General features: G+C 32.1%; 2 protein-coding genes and 1 non-coding gene across 3 annotated transcripts; 1 reads left to right on the forward strand and 2 right to left on the reverse strand.

Moving 5' to 3' along the window:
• Positions 1 to 4089: 4089 nt before the first annotated feature.
• LOC122597381 lies at positions 4090 to 4596 on the forward strand. The gene has a single exon (XM_043769981.1). It carries the CDS (start codon positions 4090 to 4092, stop codon positions 4594 to 4596), a length of 507 nt encoding a protein of 168 aa, XP_043625916.1.
• A 1239-nt stretch (positions 4597 to 5835) lies between these two features.
• On the reverse strand, positions 5836 to 10357 carry LOC122598146. Its single transcript, XM_043770745.1, has 9 exons — positions 10076 to 10357; positions 9562 to 9752; positions 8698 to 8879; positions 8092 to 8376; positions 7944 to 8002; positions 7812 to 7848; positions 7655 to 7726; positions 6916 to 7240; positions 5836 to 6447 (listed from the first exon to the last, which is right to left on the reverse strand). Exons 1-9 carry the CDS (start codon positions 10224 to 10226, stop codon positions 6013 to 6015), a joined length of 1737 nt encoding a protein of 578 aa, XP_043626680.1. The 5' UTR covers positions 10227 to 10357; the 3' UTR covers positions 5836 to 6012.
• Positions 10358 to 19021: 8664 nt separating this feature from the next.
• On the reverse strand, positions 19022 to 19108 carry TRNAY-GUA. The gene is given in 2 exon segments: positions 19022 to 19057; positions 19072 to 19108. It is a non-coding gene; the product is annotated as a tRNA-Tyr (tRNA).
• Between the last annotated feature and the right edge of the window lie 171 nt (positions 19109 to 19279).

The raw sequence follows: 19279 nt of genomic DNA on the forward strand, positions 1-19279 counted from the left end.
AACTTATTCGTGTTTTTCTTTTTTCTTTTACTAATAAGTTAACAACCATACGCATATTATAAACAATAAAATTACTTCTTTTTCTGTAAAAACAATTCAAAAACAAACAAATGATTGACAAATACTGTATTACGGGGAGCTATAACAAGTTTTTATAATAGGTGTGACCATACGTTGTTCCTGGAGGTCAATTAAACTATAAAATATACGTTGGCTACAATATAGTTACTACAACATGTTATACTAATAAAAAATAATAATAGTGACTAAATTTACTTTCAATGAGGAAATGGTCTTCATTTACCTACTATATCTACCTTATATGTGTGAAACCATGCTACTATACCAAGTCAAAAAAAACAAAAATTTAAACTCTAGTACTAATGTACTATTGTTCTTTTGACTGTAACAACTTTGAGTTTGATTAAATAGCAAATTAAATTGTTACTTTAGAACAAAACGGGGTCCATAAAACTCCAAAAACTTGTACCTATCCACAAAAATATATTATCATTTGGATTTTGGACAAAACTATACTGAAAGCAAGCATTTGCACAGGGATGCCAAATGATTTTTAAAAGCCATATGCAAGTTCATAAAAGAGACCTACATGATGAGAATTTTATGTATTAGAATATTAAGATAATTGTTATAGCGATAAAAAAAAAAAAAAAAGGAAAAAAAAGGAAGAAGAAGCCCTCTTTGATATTTGATTAACCAATCTACCTTGATATCTAATTTATCTTGTATGTGAAGCACTAGTCAATCTCTTAGCTCTTTTGGTGCCGTCGGTATTGCTTATTTCGTTCAAGTTTTCCATTAACCCCGTTTTAGTCGCATTTCAACCAATGAATTCGGTTTATTTGACCATTAATATGTAAACTTTTGATAGAATTTGGACATAAAAATCATGACAAATCATAATCTTACTAAATAAAAATACGAAAAATTATAAAACATAATCTATATTACATGATTTTAGCCTTTTAGGTTATAATGCGTAAATATAAAAGGTTGTTATGGTTAATGTTCATATAATAACCCATTAATATAGTTCCGTAAGCTATGAAAAAACATTTTTCGATACAATTGTATGATTGAGTAGTTGAGAGGGAGCAAGAGACAAATAATCAATCACTGTAAAGTAAGAACCACGACAAGTTCTACATTCGAAACCAAATCAAGCTTCCACACTTCATACCAGCTTTTGCATTGCACAATAAACCCAAGTCTTTGCCTTTAGAGAATGTTTGAGGAAGACGATGAAGACAAAGATAGAACGCTTCAAAGTCACTCAACAACAAAGATTCTCAACAAAATAAGGGACCACCAAGATCTAAAGTCTGAAGACGTTGCATCCATTACAATTCAACAAAAAGAGGAAGAATGCAGAGCTATTGGCTGAACCGACAACCTTGATTCATCAAATCAAACACTATGGGGGAGATTGTTAAATGTTAAATAGTGTTAGATTTGATATTAATACTTTGTGTCTATATGACAACTTGTAATAGAAAATGAAAGTTTAATAAACATTAGTTCCCCTATATAAATCCCTTCCCTTCCCTTATTTTAAAACCTTTCAAGCCTTATAAACCTTTGTCACACATTAATAGTTTAATACCAACCATCCTTTTATTTTTTCTCTCTCTAAAAACACACACATATACAAAGATTCACTTACATTTACATATCATTTCATATCTATAGCATATCAATAATGAATTTCATTATTTTACACATTTGACAATAAATATATAAACTTTTGATAGAATTTGGACCTAAAAATCATGACAAATTATAAGCTGAATAAATAAAAATATGAAAAATGATAAACATAGCCTATATTACATGATTTTAGATTATAATGGGTAAATATACAAGGTTGTTATGGTTAACGTTCATATAATGACCCATAAATATGGGTTCCGTAAGCTATGACTTTCGTTTATTTAAAAACATCTTTTATAACAAGTCGTCAAGAAATTACATTGACACGTTATCAAACCACGGTGTTGTACTTGTCATATGCAAAGGTAAATAAACGAAATGAATGACAAAAGATTTGATTAATGGGATTTGACCATAAAAGTGTGTTTGGCTAGTGGAATATAAGATTGTGTCTTAGAACGATGACACGTATTATAAAATCTACGTACTAGTATAATAAAATTGAGGCACAAATGTATTGTGGAAAAACTATATGTAGTACCAATTTGGGTGACTACTGACTAGGTGACGATCTTAGTCAAAAGCCACCCCTCTATAGTCTATATACAATTATACATATAGTACGTCTACTAGAAGATCCATTCGCCCACTTTCTTAGATGCATGTAATTCTAATAACTATAACACTCCAAGTTAAAAAACTTGTCTTTGTCTCTTTTGTCATCTACTCATCTTATTGTTGTATTTAAGTAAAAAATATATATATAATATTAATTTGTTCTCAATTGGCAACATACGAATTCAGTAAAAAGAAATATTGACTGAGTAAGTTAGTTACTCACTTACTCGTATAATGTAAACAAGACTATATTCAGAGTGATTTTTATCTAATTTGACATCCGGGTTTGGTCGATGAAAAAAGCATATGTCGACCATTTGTTTGAGGGATACGAGGGGTGAACGAAGAAGCTAGACCAAAACCCGATATATGTATATGTATCATATGTATGGATATTTTGGAGATACTCGGTACAAATGGTTAAAACTTAAAACAAGGCATCATTAATTGAAATTGGTTGCTTGGTCGAGCAGCTGTCCTTTACGAGGAAGAAAAGTTGTACAACGTACAATGTACGTGGAAATATCGATCAATGTGTTGGTTTTGTATGTCCAAGACGGATGAACCAAGACCTAATATCTCAAGGACCATATGTTGTGAATATTTGGTATAGTTGTTGTCAAGTGACACTATGATCTGATCCAGCTAGTCTCTAAATTCAAATTAGCTTAAGTAGAAACAATGACTGTAAACAATCAAATTAATTAGCTTCTTTTATTGTGTGATGAATAATTGGTGTTTCATGTACCTTAGCTTTGCCTCTCGTATGTGTGAAACCAAGCTAAATTTCAAACACCAGTCAAACTACACATTTTTTCAATTTGTTTTTTAAGGATATATGCTCTAATTAACTACAGAGTAGGTACTACACACTCTTGTTCTTTTTGCCCAAAGTGATTAGACTATTGTCATCATCATTGCCCAATTTTTTGTTTCATTGTATTGCCACGGGTTTTGTTGCATATACCGAGTACATGTTTAGTTATCTTTTGGTTTCAAGTCTCAACTTTAGCTTACCGTCTTTCCATCAATTTCACATCAATTTAATTAGTACTAGCTATAAGTTATTTCAGATGAATTTTATTCACATAAGTTTTTACTTATAGTATATATATAATTTAACTTCATGCTTAACTTTTCAAAATTGAAAATAAGTTCAACCGGTTTGATTTTTCTTACTCGGGCATATATACAAAGGTCAAGTTTTTGACTCAGATGTACATTCCTATTTGTTTTTCCAAACTGGTTCTTTTGTTACCTCCAGAAAACTTTAAACCTGAGACTTTTTACGATAGTGTTTAACCACACTAGAAACACCTTGATGAGTAGTTAAATAAAAATCAATAGCATATATATCTTAATGAAATAACAAAAGTCATCATATACTATATGGAGCATTAGATTTGACCGTTTCATATATATACACTTTGAGTCATGACCACTTGTTAAGTTTAGCATATGTTAAACTTTCACTTTCACCCTTTAACTTTGACCGACTTAATTTATTCCACAAAATTGCCAATCAAACCCACACGACACCAATTGTCCACCATCCCACCATACTTTCCTCATGCCCCAAACCATATAAAAAAAATCAAAATTAAAAATCCACCCCTCATAGTCCCATACCATCCCACTTTCCTACTATTTTCCTTCACACCCCCTCAACGCGCAAAACTTTTACATACATACACATATATATATTTCTCATATGTCTACTCAAACTATACCAAACATTTCACAAAAAACACAACATTATAGTTTTCTTGAACACAACCAAAAATTACAAAACAGAACAACATGGGAAACTATGTATCAGCATGCACTTTTATAATCTCTCCTATAATGAAAAACAACAAGGCAGCTAGAGTTATATTTCCATCGGGCGAAATAAGGCAATTTCGCGAGCTAGTTAAGGCGGCCGAGATCATGCTAGAGTGTCCTAGCTTTTTCTTAGTTAACACAAAGTCTTTAAACATTAACCAAAGATTCTCACCATTATCTGCTGATGAAGATTTAGAGCCAGGAAATATATATATCATGTTTCCTATGAGAAGAGTGAATTCTATGGTGACTCCAGCTGATATGGCGGTTTTTTGGATGGCTGGTAATAACGCGGCTAAACGGATTTCAGCTGGCAAGATATCACCAGATACGAGTGGTGATCAGCAGGTGAAGGATGAGGAGGTGGTCCAGCAGCCTAGATTGGTGATTGAAGTGCCCGAGTTTAGTTATAGATTAGCGGTTTGTAGATCAAGAAAGCCTTTCTTGGATACTATTAAGGAGGAGCCTATTTATGCAAGATAGACATATATAACTACTACTATAATTAAGCATTTTTAGAATAGTAAATTTGAAATAGTAGTGTTAATTGTTTTTATTGTATGCATTCAATATAGTAAGGTCCATAATATGTGAACGGGTCTTGGGTTCGAATCCTGTCAGTTTTAATGTCCGTCTATGCTTTTAAGCATATAAAAAGGATCAATTTAGTGAATTTACGGATATGTTAATTGTTATTATCACTCACATGTACATGATGTATAAGTGATACGATTCATAAAGTACAAATGTGTGAATTATGCAATTTTGGTGTACGATTAGAACGAGTCGATATGGTTTGCGTCGATGAATTCTTGTAGATACATATATCATACATTGCATATGAAGTGTAATAGAGTTGCAGGAATATCTCCTGAATGAACAATATTTTTAGAAAATGTCAAACTAAGCATATATATGTGTTTTGTTATTTTTCAGTATTCTATAACTAGCAACTAAGCATAGTCGTTTGTTTACTTTACTGGTTCAATGAATGCATCAAAACCAATTTCATTGAGTCCAAATTAAACTTTATAGAAAGAAAGATTGCTACTTTTAAACTCTGATTTAAGTATGGAAGCAATCCACATACGTTGACTTAATGATATGTGTGTTGTGTGTTGAAGTAAACTTTACAATTAATTAAAAAGCCTCTCTTTACAAGTTGAAGCCATAGTTAAATGGTGAATCAAGATCTGTCAGAACATTATTCTCACGCTATTTTGTATGAAATTTCATCACCATTTCGTTTAGTATCTTGACTTTTCTATATGTTTGACTTTCGTTAAGTATTTTGTGTGTTGAAGGATGTCACTATTGGATCAAAAAAGGTATATAATTTTACCTATTATCCTAAAGGCCTAAATCCTAATTGGCTCGTAACAATTTTCTTATCCTTTAATAAAAGTGCCTTGATCGTTATTGAAACTTAAACGAACTTATATAATGGGTCTTATTGATTTATAGGTTTAAATCCTCATAGTAGGTTACATCAAAGCATACATTTTTGACTCATTTGTTTACAACTTGCCTTAAATATAACCAAAAATATATACTAAAATACGACTCTTCTTTTGCCCCAAAAATGATCATTTTAGGACCCCATTAGAGGGTGATATACCCTGGATTATGTATGGCATAACCCGCTTAAATCTGCTATTCTTATGGGTCCAGATTCATATGAGCTCATACGACTGCTGTGTATATTTTAACTCATTGTAAAACATTAGAACTGAATAAGATCAAATACATTATTGCCTTATTGGCGGTTGGGGAAATTATTGAACCTCAAAATCATGCTCGACTAGATCTTAGATCACAGCCGAAAGTAACTATACATAGTTTACAACAAGAAAATACCCGATTTTGGAATCATTCTAGAATCTAATACTTTCTTACATCTCAAACTTCGGTTATTTGACTTGTTATGTTTCTCGTTTGCACATCGACTGTATGGTCACCACGACACAGCTTTCCATTGCATTTGCCTTTAATCTTGGATGTAATCTTAGCAAACACTTCCTCCCTTTGGGGGCGGTTTGCATATACTATCCAAAGTGCAAGACTAAGCATTACTCCTACAGAGACTAGGGCTAAACCTGCATTCACTAACCGCAGGTGGTGTTGTAACGGTGGACAATGGTCAGAGGTAATGGCTGTGAATGTTTCCCGGACAAAATTGCAGTCCTGGAAACTGAGTAACGGTGGAGTGTAATGGTGGAGGGCGTAGCTTATGTTCACTGCCCCGACTAGTTGCTGGTACATCTCGGGTGTCAATCTTCCAGTGGTGGTGCATATTCCAGCTTCCGAGACTGTACATGTGTAATTTTGCCATACCTACATGCCGAAAGTCATAATTGGTAAGTTACGCAAATGGTGGTGGCAGCATGGGTGGGTTGGGTAACACGTATGCTAAATAGACCGGGTTAACCTGAACACTTGTTTTTAGTAAATTTTTTTAGATGATTTACGAGGATTTATGCATTCAAACTACATTTACAGCAAATTTGACCCATATGGCCAGTTTTCTTATTATAATACAAACTACTTTTTCATCATGTTCAACCCATTAGAGATAATACCCAACTTCATAAGTAAATGGGTTGAAATACCCAACTTCCATATTTCGTATGATTTGTTGTTGATTTTAAAAGAATCATAATGTGGATATGGAAAATATACATGTATATACACATCTACAAAAAGCTCATATTAATCCATGACTTCGTTAAGTTAAATCTTGAGGATGAAAAGTGGTCTAGTTGAACTAAAAACTGAACTTAAAATGTAAACTTTGTAACGTACCAGGGAGGCGTTTGCCATCGAGACTTCTCCATATGAACAATCTCGTTCTTGGAGTTGCGAGTCATATGGAGAGCAAACATATGGCATTAGAGGGCCCGATTGGTTATAAAAGTTGGAATTTCCTGATGGCAGCCCATATGAATTGGCATACGACCCTATGAATCCGTTGACTATATTTCCAAGATCATTGATAACCTGTTTACTTTTATATAAAGTCTGGTTCGTCGTTCTCTGGTCAACACAAGGAAGAATGTTACTAAGAGCAGTTTCTGCATGCTGGTGGTCCACCCACTGGTCCATAGCCAAACACGTGTCCGAGATTGCACTGTAGAAAAACTATTAGTTAGTAGTTTCTTTTTTATACCATCTGACAACAAATGAATGGCACAGTCCATGATAGGATGGGTAATTTGGACGGATTGAGTAACAGTCAAAATGAATTCAAAGCAAAATAAGTAACTTTTCAATGCTGGTTCACACAGGCGGGTCCTACTTTTGACCCGCTAGGCCATTTGACATCTTACCTTTTTAGCTATATTATTTCTTTACCCCTTTGACCCGCAAGAGATATAAGAGAAATCAAAGAGGTAAGTCAGTAAGGATTCAAGTAAACGGGCCAATGTTGGCATCTCTATCGGGTTCATGAAGGAGATCCAATTGAATTCTATAGTCAAAACTAGCAGTTTTAAAGCATGAACTTTGTTTCAAATAGAGCATCAAGATATGATCTTTATCTTACTTATTGAGGATCACAAAAACGCCACATAGAATAAAAGTAACCACAACAAGCAACCATCCACCAATAACAAATCTGCACAAATAAGAAAATTTTGATCAGGCAAAATGAAGTAATGAAATCACACTCCAGAAAAAGAACACACACAAAAAAAACTTACAAGTGGATTGCATTCTTGTGACCAACAATTGACAAATCTGTTATAATACAAATACAAACATAAGAAATGTAATCAGCAGTATGGTAAAGGAGGAAGAATTATAGAAAAATCGAACTTTTTATGAACACTTACAAAGGCCTAGAATAGAAACTACAAGCATTACTATTGCAACCGTAATCATTGAAGATCGCCTGAAATAAACAAACAAAACTGGTTTATCAATTTACAAATATGCAAACGTCATACTAAAACTAAAAATGAAAGAGTTCATAAAGTATACACAGCATCAAAGACGGTTCTTATTTTTCTTGAACTCTGGTGAGTTTTTCGACCCAACGTATCTGAGGCGGCTTTTAAGTCAACATTTAGCTTGTCAATACTGTCTTTTACATCTGAAGGAAGATAAAACTGTGCCACGTTGACGGTTTTTGCTAGTGATAAATACCCAGTAACATTTACTAGTGTCTGAACAGTGTAATCTGATTGGTTAACAACGTAATTTAACGTGTCCACCGCCTCAGTATGAAACTCATCCTGCCCGACTGAAAGTAGGATGCATCCAGTCCTGAATGAAAATAAGATTCTTAACAAATTGGCTTTCTCTGGTTTCAATCTTAAAACTTGCTTTATCAAATCGTAATACCAACTGTTCTTCTATAGTTTGAGACCCAAATGTAACACTATACATACAAAAGTAAAATATTTGGACAAAAAAGTGGTTTGGGACTTTGGGTAAACTAGAATGACCCAATCTGTTTCACTATAAGAATCCATTTTGACTCATTACCCAACCAGCCCATATTGCCACCTCCAATCATTTTCTTTTGTTTTTCAATTTTCCGGAATAAGCCATAATCTTGGTACTCATGTGGTTTGAGGTACTTACGCTGCCGCACATGTGAAAATGATAAGCAAAATCAGGCATATCATCTGGGAACGTCGGGATTCCTTGCCTTTGATATCTATTAGTCTCCATCCAAAAAAGTGATGTGTGATCATGGCTAGCCCAAATAGCAGAAACCACAAGATAGCAAGAATCAGAGCAGCAGCCCCTGTAAATCCAACAGACTGTACACGATGTTACTAAAGAATCTAAGTCCAAGATTTAGAGGTATTTGCTTTACAGAGCTGTATGGTATACAATACCAATACATTTTCAGTTCATAAGTTGAAACAAGTCGCTTTATTTCTTTATGTGTAAATGGTTGGAATCATAATAAAACAACCACCAAGGAGGCCTAGTGGTCAGACTTCAGGATGTCCTCACAAAAGGTCTTAGGTTCGAATCTACCTAAGTAAACATATTGGGGATGGGGGTTGCCAGGAAAAAGGTTTGAAAGCAGTCACGGGGAAAACCATGTTAGGCCGCGTACATTTGAGTCAAAGATTCACCCTCCCCGAGTGACCTGAATAGAGAAAACTTTATCCATGTATCTGGTTGGAATAGAGATAGATCCTAACAATCCTAGTAGCCAATCCATTTAACTGTTGCATCTGGAATTAATTTTGACAAATCCTACATGATCTGGCTAACATCCCTAACTCAAACCAACGGGGTATTTAGATGTGTGTTTAAACTGTTTATTGCAGCTAGGAAAGTAGATTTAAGATTAGATCGTTTAGACAAAACAACAGAGTTAAGCAACCGGTCATCCGAGTGTACAAATCAAATTGAAAACGCACATCTAAACGACCTTGAAATAGATAACTACAGCATATGGATCAACTATATAAAACAAACAGAACTTACCGCCCAATAATGCTTATCAGTAATATCCCATCCACCTCGATACCGCCTGAATTTGTTAAGGATATCAGGCCTCTTTGTTCTTGACCCTGCCAACACAAGTGCATCAGATGGTTCATTGGCAGGAGCAGGAGCTTCAGCTGAGGATGAAGAGCTCAAGATCCCATTTCTCGAATGTCCCACACTATCTTCCCCTACAAGTATAATCAATCAAATGTCCCTCAAATGCTACATATATTCTAATAAATTTCAACTCAAAAATCAATCAGAACCCTATAACCTCAAGAAAGTCATTACAGTCAGTTGGATGGTTATATAAAGATTAATATCAAGTCAAATCACCAAAAATGAACAAAAAATTGTCAAAAACTATTCGCCACAAAAATCAATGAATTTTCATATGTCACAAAATCCAACAATTATACTATTATACTAGAAATAAAGTAAATTATGCATATAAAAAAACCCACAGAAATCCTTAACTAATATATGTGAGTTGAAATGAAGATTAACTGACCTAGGATAGATGTGAGTTGATCTTTATGGAATGAAGTGATCAGAGCTGCTGAAGCACAAGTACAACTGAAGATGAAAATGAGCAACAGCAACAATAATGAAACAACAACATTATCATTAAAAATGGGCAGGTGCTTATTGTTCCCCATCATTATTGATTGATCAATGTTGAGTCACTACTGTTGCAAAATCTCAGTCGGTATACATCTATATATAAGACAGTCATATATCTAACTCCAGCAGTCCGGTAGCACATGTACTAGTCCTTTTAGTTGATCATGTTACTCCTGTCTATATATAATGTTGAAATCTTGTAAGATAAATCTTTATTTATATTTATACATAAATAAATATACACAGCCACACAGGAATATATATATATATATAGAGAGAAACCAAAGATTGTGAAAGAGGAAAAGGCGGGTTACTTACCGGGTTTTGTTTTTTTACAAAACCCTACTATATCGTTTTATATACTCCATTCTAGTTTTTTACCCGCACAATATGCTGTTGTTTAATTGATTTATCAAATATTTTAACATGACATTGATAATTAATAAAATTTAGTTTAGTTAGCATAATATTATTATGTTCTTTATTTTTAGGGATAAGTGCGTGAAAATGTTGATAATAACTAAGATAAAAAAGTTATAGTGTGCACGGATTTTTCAGTTACTCTATTGTATGCATGAACTATGTAGATACACCAATACAAATAAAAAAAAAAGATATTACAACTACTATACTATCAAACTAAAATTTTGCATAGCTAGAGCAACATACAATTGACCATGTAATAATTTATATGTTTAACAATAGTATGGACCATTTAATTCATAAAACACTTATAACTATTATACCACACGAAGAGTATAAACAATAAAAATATCATCATGCTTCTTTCATTGTCGATGATTAAAACAAAATAACTGAAAGCAAAAACATAGTAGAAGTAACTGACCCAAATAATGATTCAAACCAATGCACAACTTATAAATATGTCGGAAACAAAAATAAAATATTTGACCTGTATATCATCGGTCCATATCCGTATTCATCTAAGATTCTTCAATGTTATATGTAATTTAATTATTATGAGAAGTCATTCATATTGTACCTTACCAAAGTTTTACGAAGTGAATAAAAGTCAAGTTATGCAAATAACTAACAAAATAAATATGTTTGAATAGCTTATCAAAATTTAGATATGTTAAAGATTGATTTATTAAATATAATCTTTAAAAAGATTATATAGAATTATTCTCTCAAAGAAATAAATTACAACTATCTTATTTGTTATAATCTTTACCTAAATAATTCAAATCTATTTAAATAAATATATACAAAAAAGGGTGGAGATGACACATAGGCTAAATCCTATGTGGCAACATTTAAATATAGCTTTGAGTTGAGGTGAGAGCTTTAAAAAGCTAGGATTCTTATTGTTTTAATATATATATATATATATATAATATATATTTAATATAAAAGGGTTTTCGTTAGAAAATTTACCTGGCTTAAAAATATACGGTTTAACTGTTTCATGCGAGACATGTGATAAGTCATATAATGTGTAGTATATTAACCGATGAATATATTGACGCGTCCATCACAAACATGAAAAACGCAACAAAATAATGGGTTATTATGAATGGAATTGACTATAACTTTTAGAACGAATTGCATTTTTGTTTCCTATGTTATCACATCAGTTGCAAGTTTAATTTAAATGTGTGCATAATGGTGTTTGTGGTTCCTATGATATCACATTAGTTGCATCCTTAGTCCAAAACTAACTGGCCGTCTATTTTTCTCCGTTAGTTTGGTCATGCGCCAAACATGTGAGGGGTAATTATGTCAATTCATCTCTTACTTCTTCCACTTCCACTAAACAAAGAACACCTAAGATATCCTATAGGCTTTTTCACATCCCTATTTGCAATCTTTAATCCACCAACAACATATATATATATATATATATATATATATAACATATGCATCCAATCTTTTTCATATATATCCAAATCAACCTCACCATATCAAACTAAAACCCATTATATTAATTTAAAAAACTGATGAGTTTCCCAAGGAAAAAAAAAGAAAAAGTAAGAAAAAAAGGGTGAAAACTTGTTTTTGTTGAGATCAATTGCAAAGATCGGCAATTTCCTGGAGATTGAACCGTCGGATCATAATGAAATTTTAATTGGTGTCTCATGATGCCTATACGCTCAGCTCCAGCGATGCGTTTCTCATTTAAATTTCTGGAGACCGGATATCCAAACCCTAGGAAATTCATCTCGAAAAATAAAAAATTTATGGCTGTTTTTGTTTGCTAGCGACGTAGTAGCGGTTGTCGGCATTAGTGACTGTCAGAGATTGTAAAGGATAGTTGAGAGATTCCATAAATTATTTATTTGCTCCATACGGAGTTCGTTTAATAAAGATTCAAGCCTTCCAAAAATCTAGCCTCCTATTGTATCTTTTGGTTTCTTTTATTTTCTTCCGATCTGGTAATTGTTGGATGAAAATGATGGTGGTGAGTGATGTTGTTAAGATCTGGAAAACAAAATTTTGTTTGTTGGGATCTTATTTTTCTTTTGTTATAAAAGATACATATAGATACAAAAGTTTTCGTTTTCAATTTATGTTTGAGAAATTAATTTAGGAGTGACAGAAATCATAGATCTACTTTTTCAATAACAAATTTGGATTTGAAAATCTTCATAGCTACTATTTGCATGAAAATGACATAATTACGTCTCACATGTTTGGCACATGATCACACTAACGTAGAAAAATAGACGGCCAGTTAATTTTGGATCAATGATGCAACAGATGTGATATCACATGGACCACAAACATCACTTTGAGCACGTTTGTATTAAATTTGCAACTAATGTGACAACACAGGGACCAAAAATGCAATTTCTTTTAACTTTTATAAAAATCAAATATATGAAATTGTACAAACTATAGTATAGATACCATTTTTGCAATCAACTTGAATAATTATTTAAAAATAACTATAGCATCTCATTGCAAGATAGTGTGATACATGTGATTAATTTGTTAGATTTAAAAGATGTTTAAATTTTTTATTTATTTATTTAAACAACAAATTAGTAGTCGGTATTAACACATAAATTTATTTATTCTCATTTTAATCTTAACCTTTCATATGATGTGTCCAACACCATATTTTAAAACGTGTTTTTGTCTATGAAATTAGTCACATTTACTAATTTCCTTATAAAATTGATAAACACCTAGGTTTTTGAAAGAAAAAAAAAAATCAACAAAAATGATTAATTTGATAATTTTAAACATTTGCCTAAAAAATCAAATGATAACATATACGCTCATACTTAAGATTGAAAAGAATACGAGTAGAATTCATCATTCTAGTTCCTTTTTAATGGTGATTTTAGATCCAACGACATTATCTTTTGATATATTTAATTATAATTTTTTTAAAAAGTAAAGACCTAATTATTATCAGGAAAACTTGTATCTCGAACTCAAAAACTATTTTAAAACTTTTAAATACATATTTACACATATTAAATTAATCATAATTGTCATTATTTTTTCATTAATGATACATATACTTAAAAACAATGCTTAATCATACGCATACTTTATTATTTGTTAATGAGCACCAGCTTTACATGTCGGAAGTTTCGAGTTCAAGACATGGAAATAAGTTTTTTCAAGGAATTTCATAAATAAAGTCATCCAGTGAAACAGACTTGAGTCCTGTAGAGGGGGCAAAGTTTTATCTCAATTAAATGTTATGTCTTCAGACGATTTAGTTGAAGATTTCTTCACCTACTAGGTATTAAGGGTGAGGGGATCTCTAGTTTAACCGATTAAAACAACGTAAGATATGTAATCTCTTGCGAGTTTACACCTTTCAAAAGAAATTTACTTGTTATCACATGTATTATACAATTTATTAATCCTTATTATTGATTCATGAATTTACATCTTGTTACTTTGATAGGTATACTTTAAGTTTACTATCTAGGCATATTAAATACATTATTTTATTTTTATTTAGAGGATATTGAAACTTAACAAATGTTACCATTTGCAATTTTGCACATGTATGTGTGTATAGTCCACAACTCCACATGTTGACACTTGACACGTAGAAATAGGACCCATAAAAAGTTAGTTTAATGAAGAGATTGGTTAGCAGTTTTTAATATGTGGCATGTGTGGAGTTGGTGCACTGCACACTACTATTTAGATACCGACTCTATTTAATATATTGCGTCAAAATAACTAATATAATTTATAACTCATTTAAAATGGAAAAAAAGATTAATATATATTGGAGTCGATATGTCATGTATCTTTTAAAAAGTATATAAAATTGTTAAGTCTAAATATATATTGAAGTTCGCTTAAAACTTAAAAGTGACAAGTCTTTAAGTTTTTTCCTGAATCACCTATAACGGTTTATGGTCTACATCTCATAGTATAAAGTACATGCATGGCTTCACCATTATATGGTGAAGTATTTTTTGATATTGAATACCGACTAACTGTTAAAAAAAATATATTGAGTCCATGTTAAAAAGTCTCATCCCAAATTAAATTCGTGATTTAAAGTTCTTTTGATGAGAAACATTATTTACCACCAAAAAAACTAAGAAAAAAAAAACTCACCTGGAGCAATGTACAAATTAAATATCGGTGACCAAAGGCGATTGGTGAGGGCAAAATGAAAAATTACTCGATGCATGATTAGCATTATAACAGAACAAAAGCTATATCATCTGAAATGTAATAATGTGAAAATAAAATTTATGTTTGTCAAAATAAAATTTATAATCTTTTATGTGTATGTTTTTCTTGTAGCCTACTTTGAATTCTTGCTTTATGTTTGGTGTCAGATCGTTACTCTCTTATATCAGCTAGTTTCTTACTAGCAATTTCTTTCTTCCTCTATTAAGTAAACTCTTGTTCAAAAAAAAAAAATTTCTACTTAAAAAGAGAAATGCGCTTACAATTTACAAACATATAAGAATAAACAAAAAAAATATATTAATAATACTTGTTGAGTTGAATGTTTTCTACATGTAAAATACTATTTTATCTTTGTTGAGTTAATTTACATGGTCCTTTATTTTTTAAATATCTTTTTTACATCAATTCCCTTTATCAATTACAAACAACACTCACCGTCATTACCACTACCGCCAGCAGCCACCGTCGCCGCACTGCGTTGGTATATTATTAGTCTATATCTATACTTTTAAATTTATTGATTAAGAATTAAGATGAAAGAAATAAATTAGTTTTTATAAGGTTAGTGTATATTGTTAATGAGACAATGGATAGTTTGAGTCAATGTATAGTTAAGTTAAAAGCTTATTTGAAGAAAGGCAAATAATGACGACACATAAGAACCAAGATAAGAACTACCAAATATTGTTATAAGAAAAGCTGCATGAATATTTGTTTTATTAGATCAATCTCTATCAAAATAACTTTTAATTATCCTTGTAGACAATGACGTTTGTTATGATTCGATAACTTCATAATTGAAGTAGAAAATGACATATTGGACCGTAACCTTTCTCTCAAGCTGCATTCTTAATAGAACTCTAAAGAAGAACATTATTATGGTTATTATAAAATAAAGTAACAGTTTAAGATACGGATAATATGACAAAAATCCTACGTTTTATAATTTAAAAGAATTAGGCTATAAGGAGTGGTCCGATTAAGCCCCTTTTTTGCCCCTTTTTCCGCACCCCACACCAATCCCTTTAGCCGATTAAGCCCTCCCTCCCTTTTGACGATAAATATTTCTCGCCCAAAATTTTGATTCTCCCAAAAAATCCAGCCGTTGTAACGGCACAATCAATAAAAAAAATTTGTTTTTACCTTTTAAATTTAAATTTACCATCTATATATACATACACTTTTTACACAAATTCATATATTCTTTCATCTTCTCTTTTCTTTACACTTTCTTCTTCTTCTTTTTTTAACATTGTTTTCAAATAATAACTTTAACCCTTTTAATAATAATAATAATAATAATAATAATAATAATAATAATAATAATAATAATAATAATCGTTTTATCCGTCCTAACAATCAAAATCAACAAGACGATCCTAATATGCTATCAAACGCGATGTTGTTCCAAATGATCCAACAAATAGGTTCTACGCCACCACAAATGCCGGGTTTTACACTATACTTTGCGCCACGACAAGATGGTTACGGTTTTAGTGGGTTTACGCCACCACAAAACACACCAGGTTCATTTTTTGGTAACTTTTTATATTGTATTATATTTTTATAATTATACATATGTCTTTCTGTTATATAATATTTATGTCTTTCTTTTATAATATATATAATTTACGGTATATATATATATACATATATATAATTTTCGGTATATATACATATATATATTTATATTATTTTTTTCGGTATATATATATATTTATATATAATTTTTCGGTATACATATATATATTTATATTATTTTTTGGGTACATATATATATTTTATATATGTCTTTTTTTATAGATCGACAACAAGTTATCGACACTCCATCTCCAAGAGTATCATCGTCAAGACCACCATCACCAAGGCCCGTTTCCCCCGATGTTGAAATTGTTCAAGAAACGCAACCCGAATCTCAACCCGAAACTCAACCCGAAAAGTCCAAGAAGCGTTCACACAAAAAGAAGGCACCCGGCGAAGTGAGGTTGAGAGCTCCCTCGATTCCATGGAAACGGGAGGAAGAAATGACGCTATGCACGGCTTGGTTAGCGGTTACCGAAGACCCGGAGGAAGGTATACATTTTTTTTCGGTTATATATACATATATATATATTTTTTTCGGTATATATATAAATTTATATGTTTTTTTCGGAAATATATACAAATTTATATATATTTTTTCGGTTACATATATAAAACAAATATGCATTTTTTTCTTGTTTTTATTAGCTAACTTTCAAAAGGAGAAGACGTATTGGATAAGGATAACGGATGCTTAGAGAACAATTTTGAAGAAGCCGAAAGATTATCGTGACCCGGAGACGGTTAGTGCAAAATGGAGGGTCATGCGTCCATTCATCCAAAACTTCAATTCAATCTACACTCGTCTCACTAACGCGAACAATCATCAAAGTGGTGCAAATGATGCGGATATGACTAAGAGAGCTCTCGCCGAGTTTCATGGGACTTACAAGACGCATTTCAAGTTTTTGGATATTTGGGAAAAGCTTAGATATTCTTCGAAGTTTTATTATGTGACCAACTCGAATGTTAAGACAACCCGTGGAGAACCGACCACAAAAAGGTCGAAAATATCATTCTCCAACGAACCACAAAGTCAAGGTATAAATTTCATTTCTTTATGTGACTAACTTTATGTTTTATGTTTTATTAAAATTAAACATGTTGTATCTTTTATGTATAAAAAGGTTCGGATGCACGTTTCGAGTTTGATCTAAATGACATCACCGAGGATGAGTCGGCGTTCCCGGAGCGCCCGGGCGGGAGAGACGCGGCTAAGAGAGCCGCTCATGGAGGGTCGTCGAGTTCTTCGGGCAAGGGAAAAGCGGTGGCTAGGTACCCGGAGACGTTTGATAATCTCTCGAAGAAGTTGGATGGTTTGTTTGAGGCGACTAGGGAGCGGATCAATTTGGGCAAACAAAAGGTGGAGATCGGACGAAAAAGACTTGAATCAAAAAATACTCAAGTCAAGCTAGCACAATTGAAGGTGTTGAGCACCGACTACGATTATCTTAATGAAGAAGATAGATCAATCATGGAGAAGGCGAAAGAAGAATATAGGGAGAAATATCGTTAGTTTGTTTAATTTTAGTTTGTTTAATTTGTTTAAGTATTGGACTTTCTTATGTTTAATTTTAGTTTGTTTAAGTTGTTTAAAAATTGTTATGTAATGAACTTGTTTTTTTAAATTATGTGGGATGTTTTAAATATGGTTGTGTTATGTTTTGAAGTAAAAAAGTTAAAAAGAATAAGTAAAAAGTTAAAAAAAATAAAATGCTAGGTGAAACATGGATGACACATGACATTTATCCCCCCACCCCTAAATATGCCTCACTCCCCCCTTTTCCCACCAAAACTCTCTTGCCTACTTGGCACCACATGACATTTATCCCCGCTTCCCCTTATAGCCCCACTCCTTTTAGCCTTAGATGATGGATCCTGAGTTTTAGGTAACCAAATATAAACTTTTATAATAATAGATAATTTGACGGCGAAACATGTGGAAAAAAAACAATCTACAAAAAACATCTGGGGCATTTCACTAAATTTTGTGGTTAATAAAATTTGTAAATCGGTCCGTTCTTGTTATTTGACAGTGTTTATCGAGTAGTTAATTATTTAGAGTCTAACAAATATGCTTTTTTGCACCAAACAAGAACAAATTTAATTTTAATGTATCTTTTGGTCCCACTAATGACTCAAGAAGGCAAGTGATTTACAGTGTTTTAAACGAATGAAATAGTTGTGATAAGTTAGGTACAACCATTCGGATTCGGATGCAACATATCAAAATGAGTTATTTATGAATTTGGCTAACTAATTGTCATACTACATAATTTATACTTGTACTTTAACAACTACTATATCCAATCAATTAGAGAGCAAAATATGAGCAAATGAGATTATAAAGAAACGAGATACAGATAGTCATAGCTTTCTGATAATTCTAATAACAAAAGCCATATTCAATCATCTCGAGATCAAAATATAAAGAGATGAAATGCACACATAACTCTATTCACATTTTTGTTTTGGGAAGGAATATCCCTTATACGTGTAAGTGAAAATGGAAAGAAAACGTACACTTTAAAAGCTTCATATAGTTTGAAAAACTAGAAGGAAGAAAATATCAAAGTAAAAGGATTTAGACAGAAGGTAAAAAAAAAATATATCCGACCTGCCGGATTCGAACCAGCGACCTAAGGATGGCTATGATTAACACTACAGTCCTCCGCTCTACCAACTGAGCTAAGGTCGGATTATGTTATATGATATTTTTAATGACTTAAAACCCTTTTATTATGTTAACAGGGTTGTCTAGCTCGATCACCATTTCTATGTGGCCTAATGTGAACTTATTAAAATACTGGCCATATATAATGGAACTATACTTAATATTTTTGTGCTCTTTTTATCATTCATTTTAACA

The sequence above is a fragment of the Erigeron canadensis genome, chromosome 4 (genome assembly GCF_010389155.1).
Source record: "Erigeron canadensis isolate Cc75 chromosome 4, C_canadensis_v1, whole genome shotgun sequence".
Lineage (NCBI taxonomy): Eukaryota > Viridiplantae > Streptophyta > Magnoliopsida > Asterales > Asteraceae > Erigeron > Erigeron canadensis.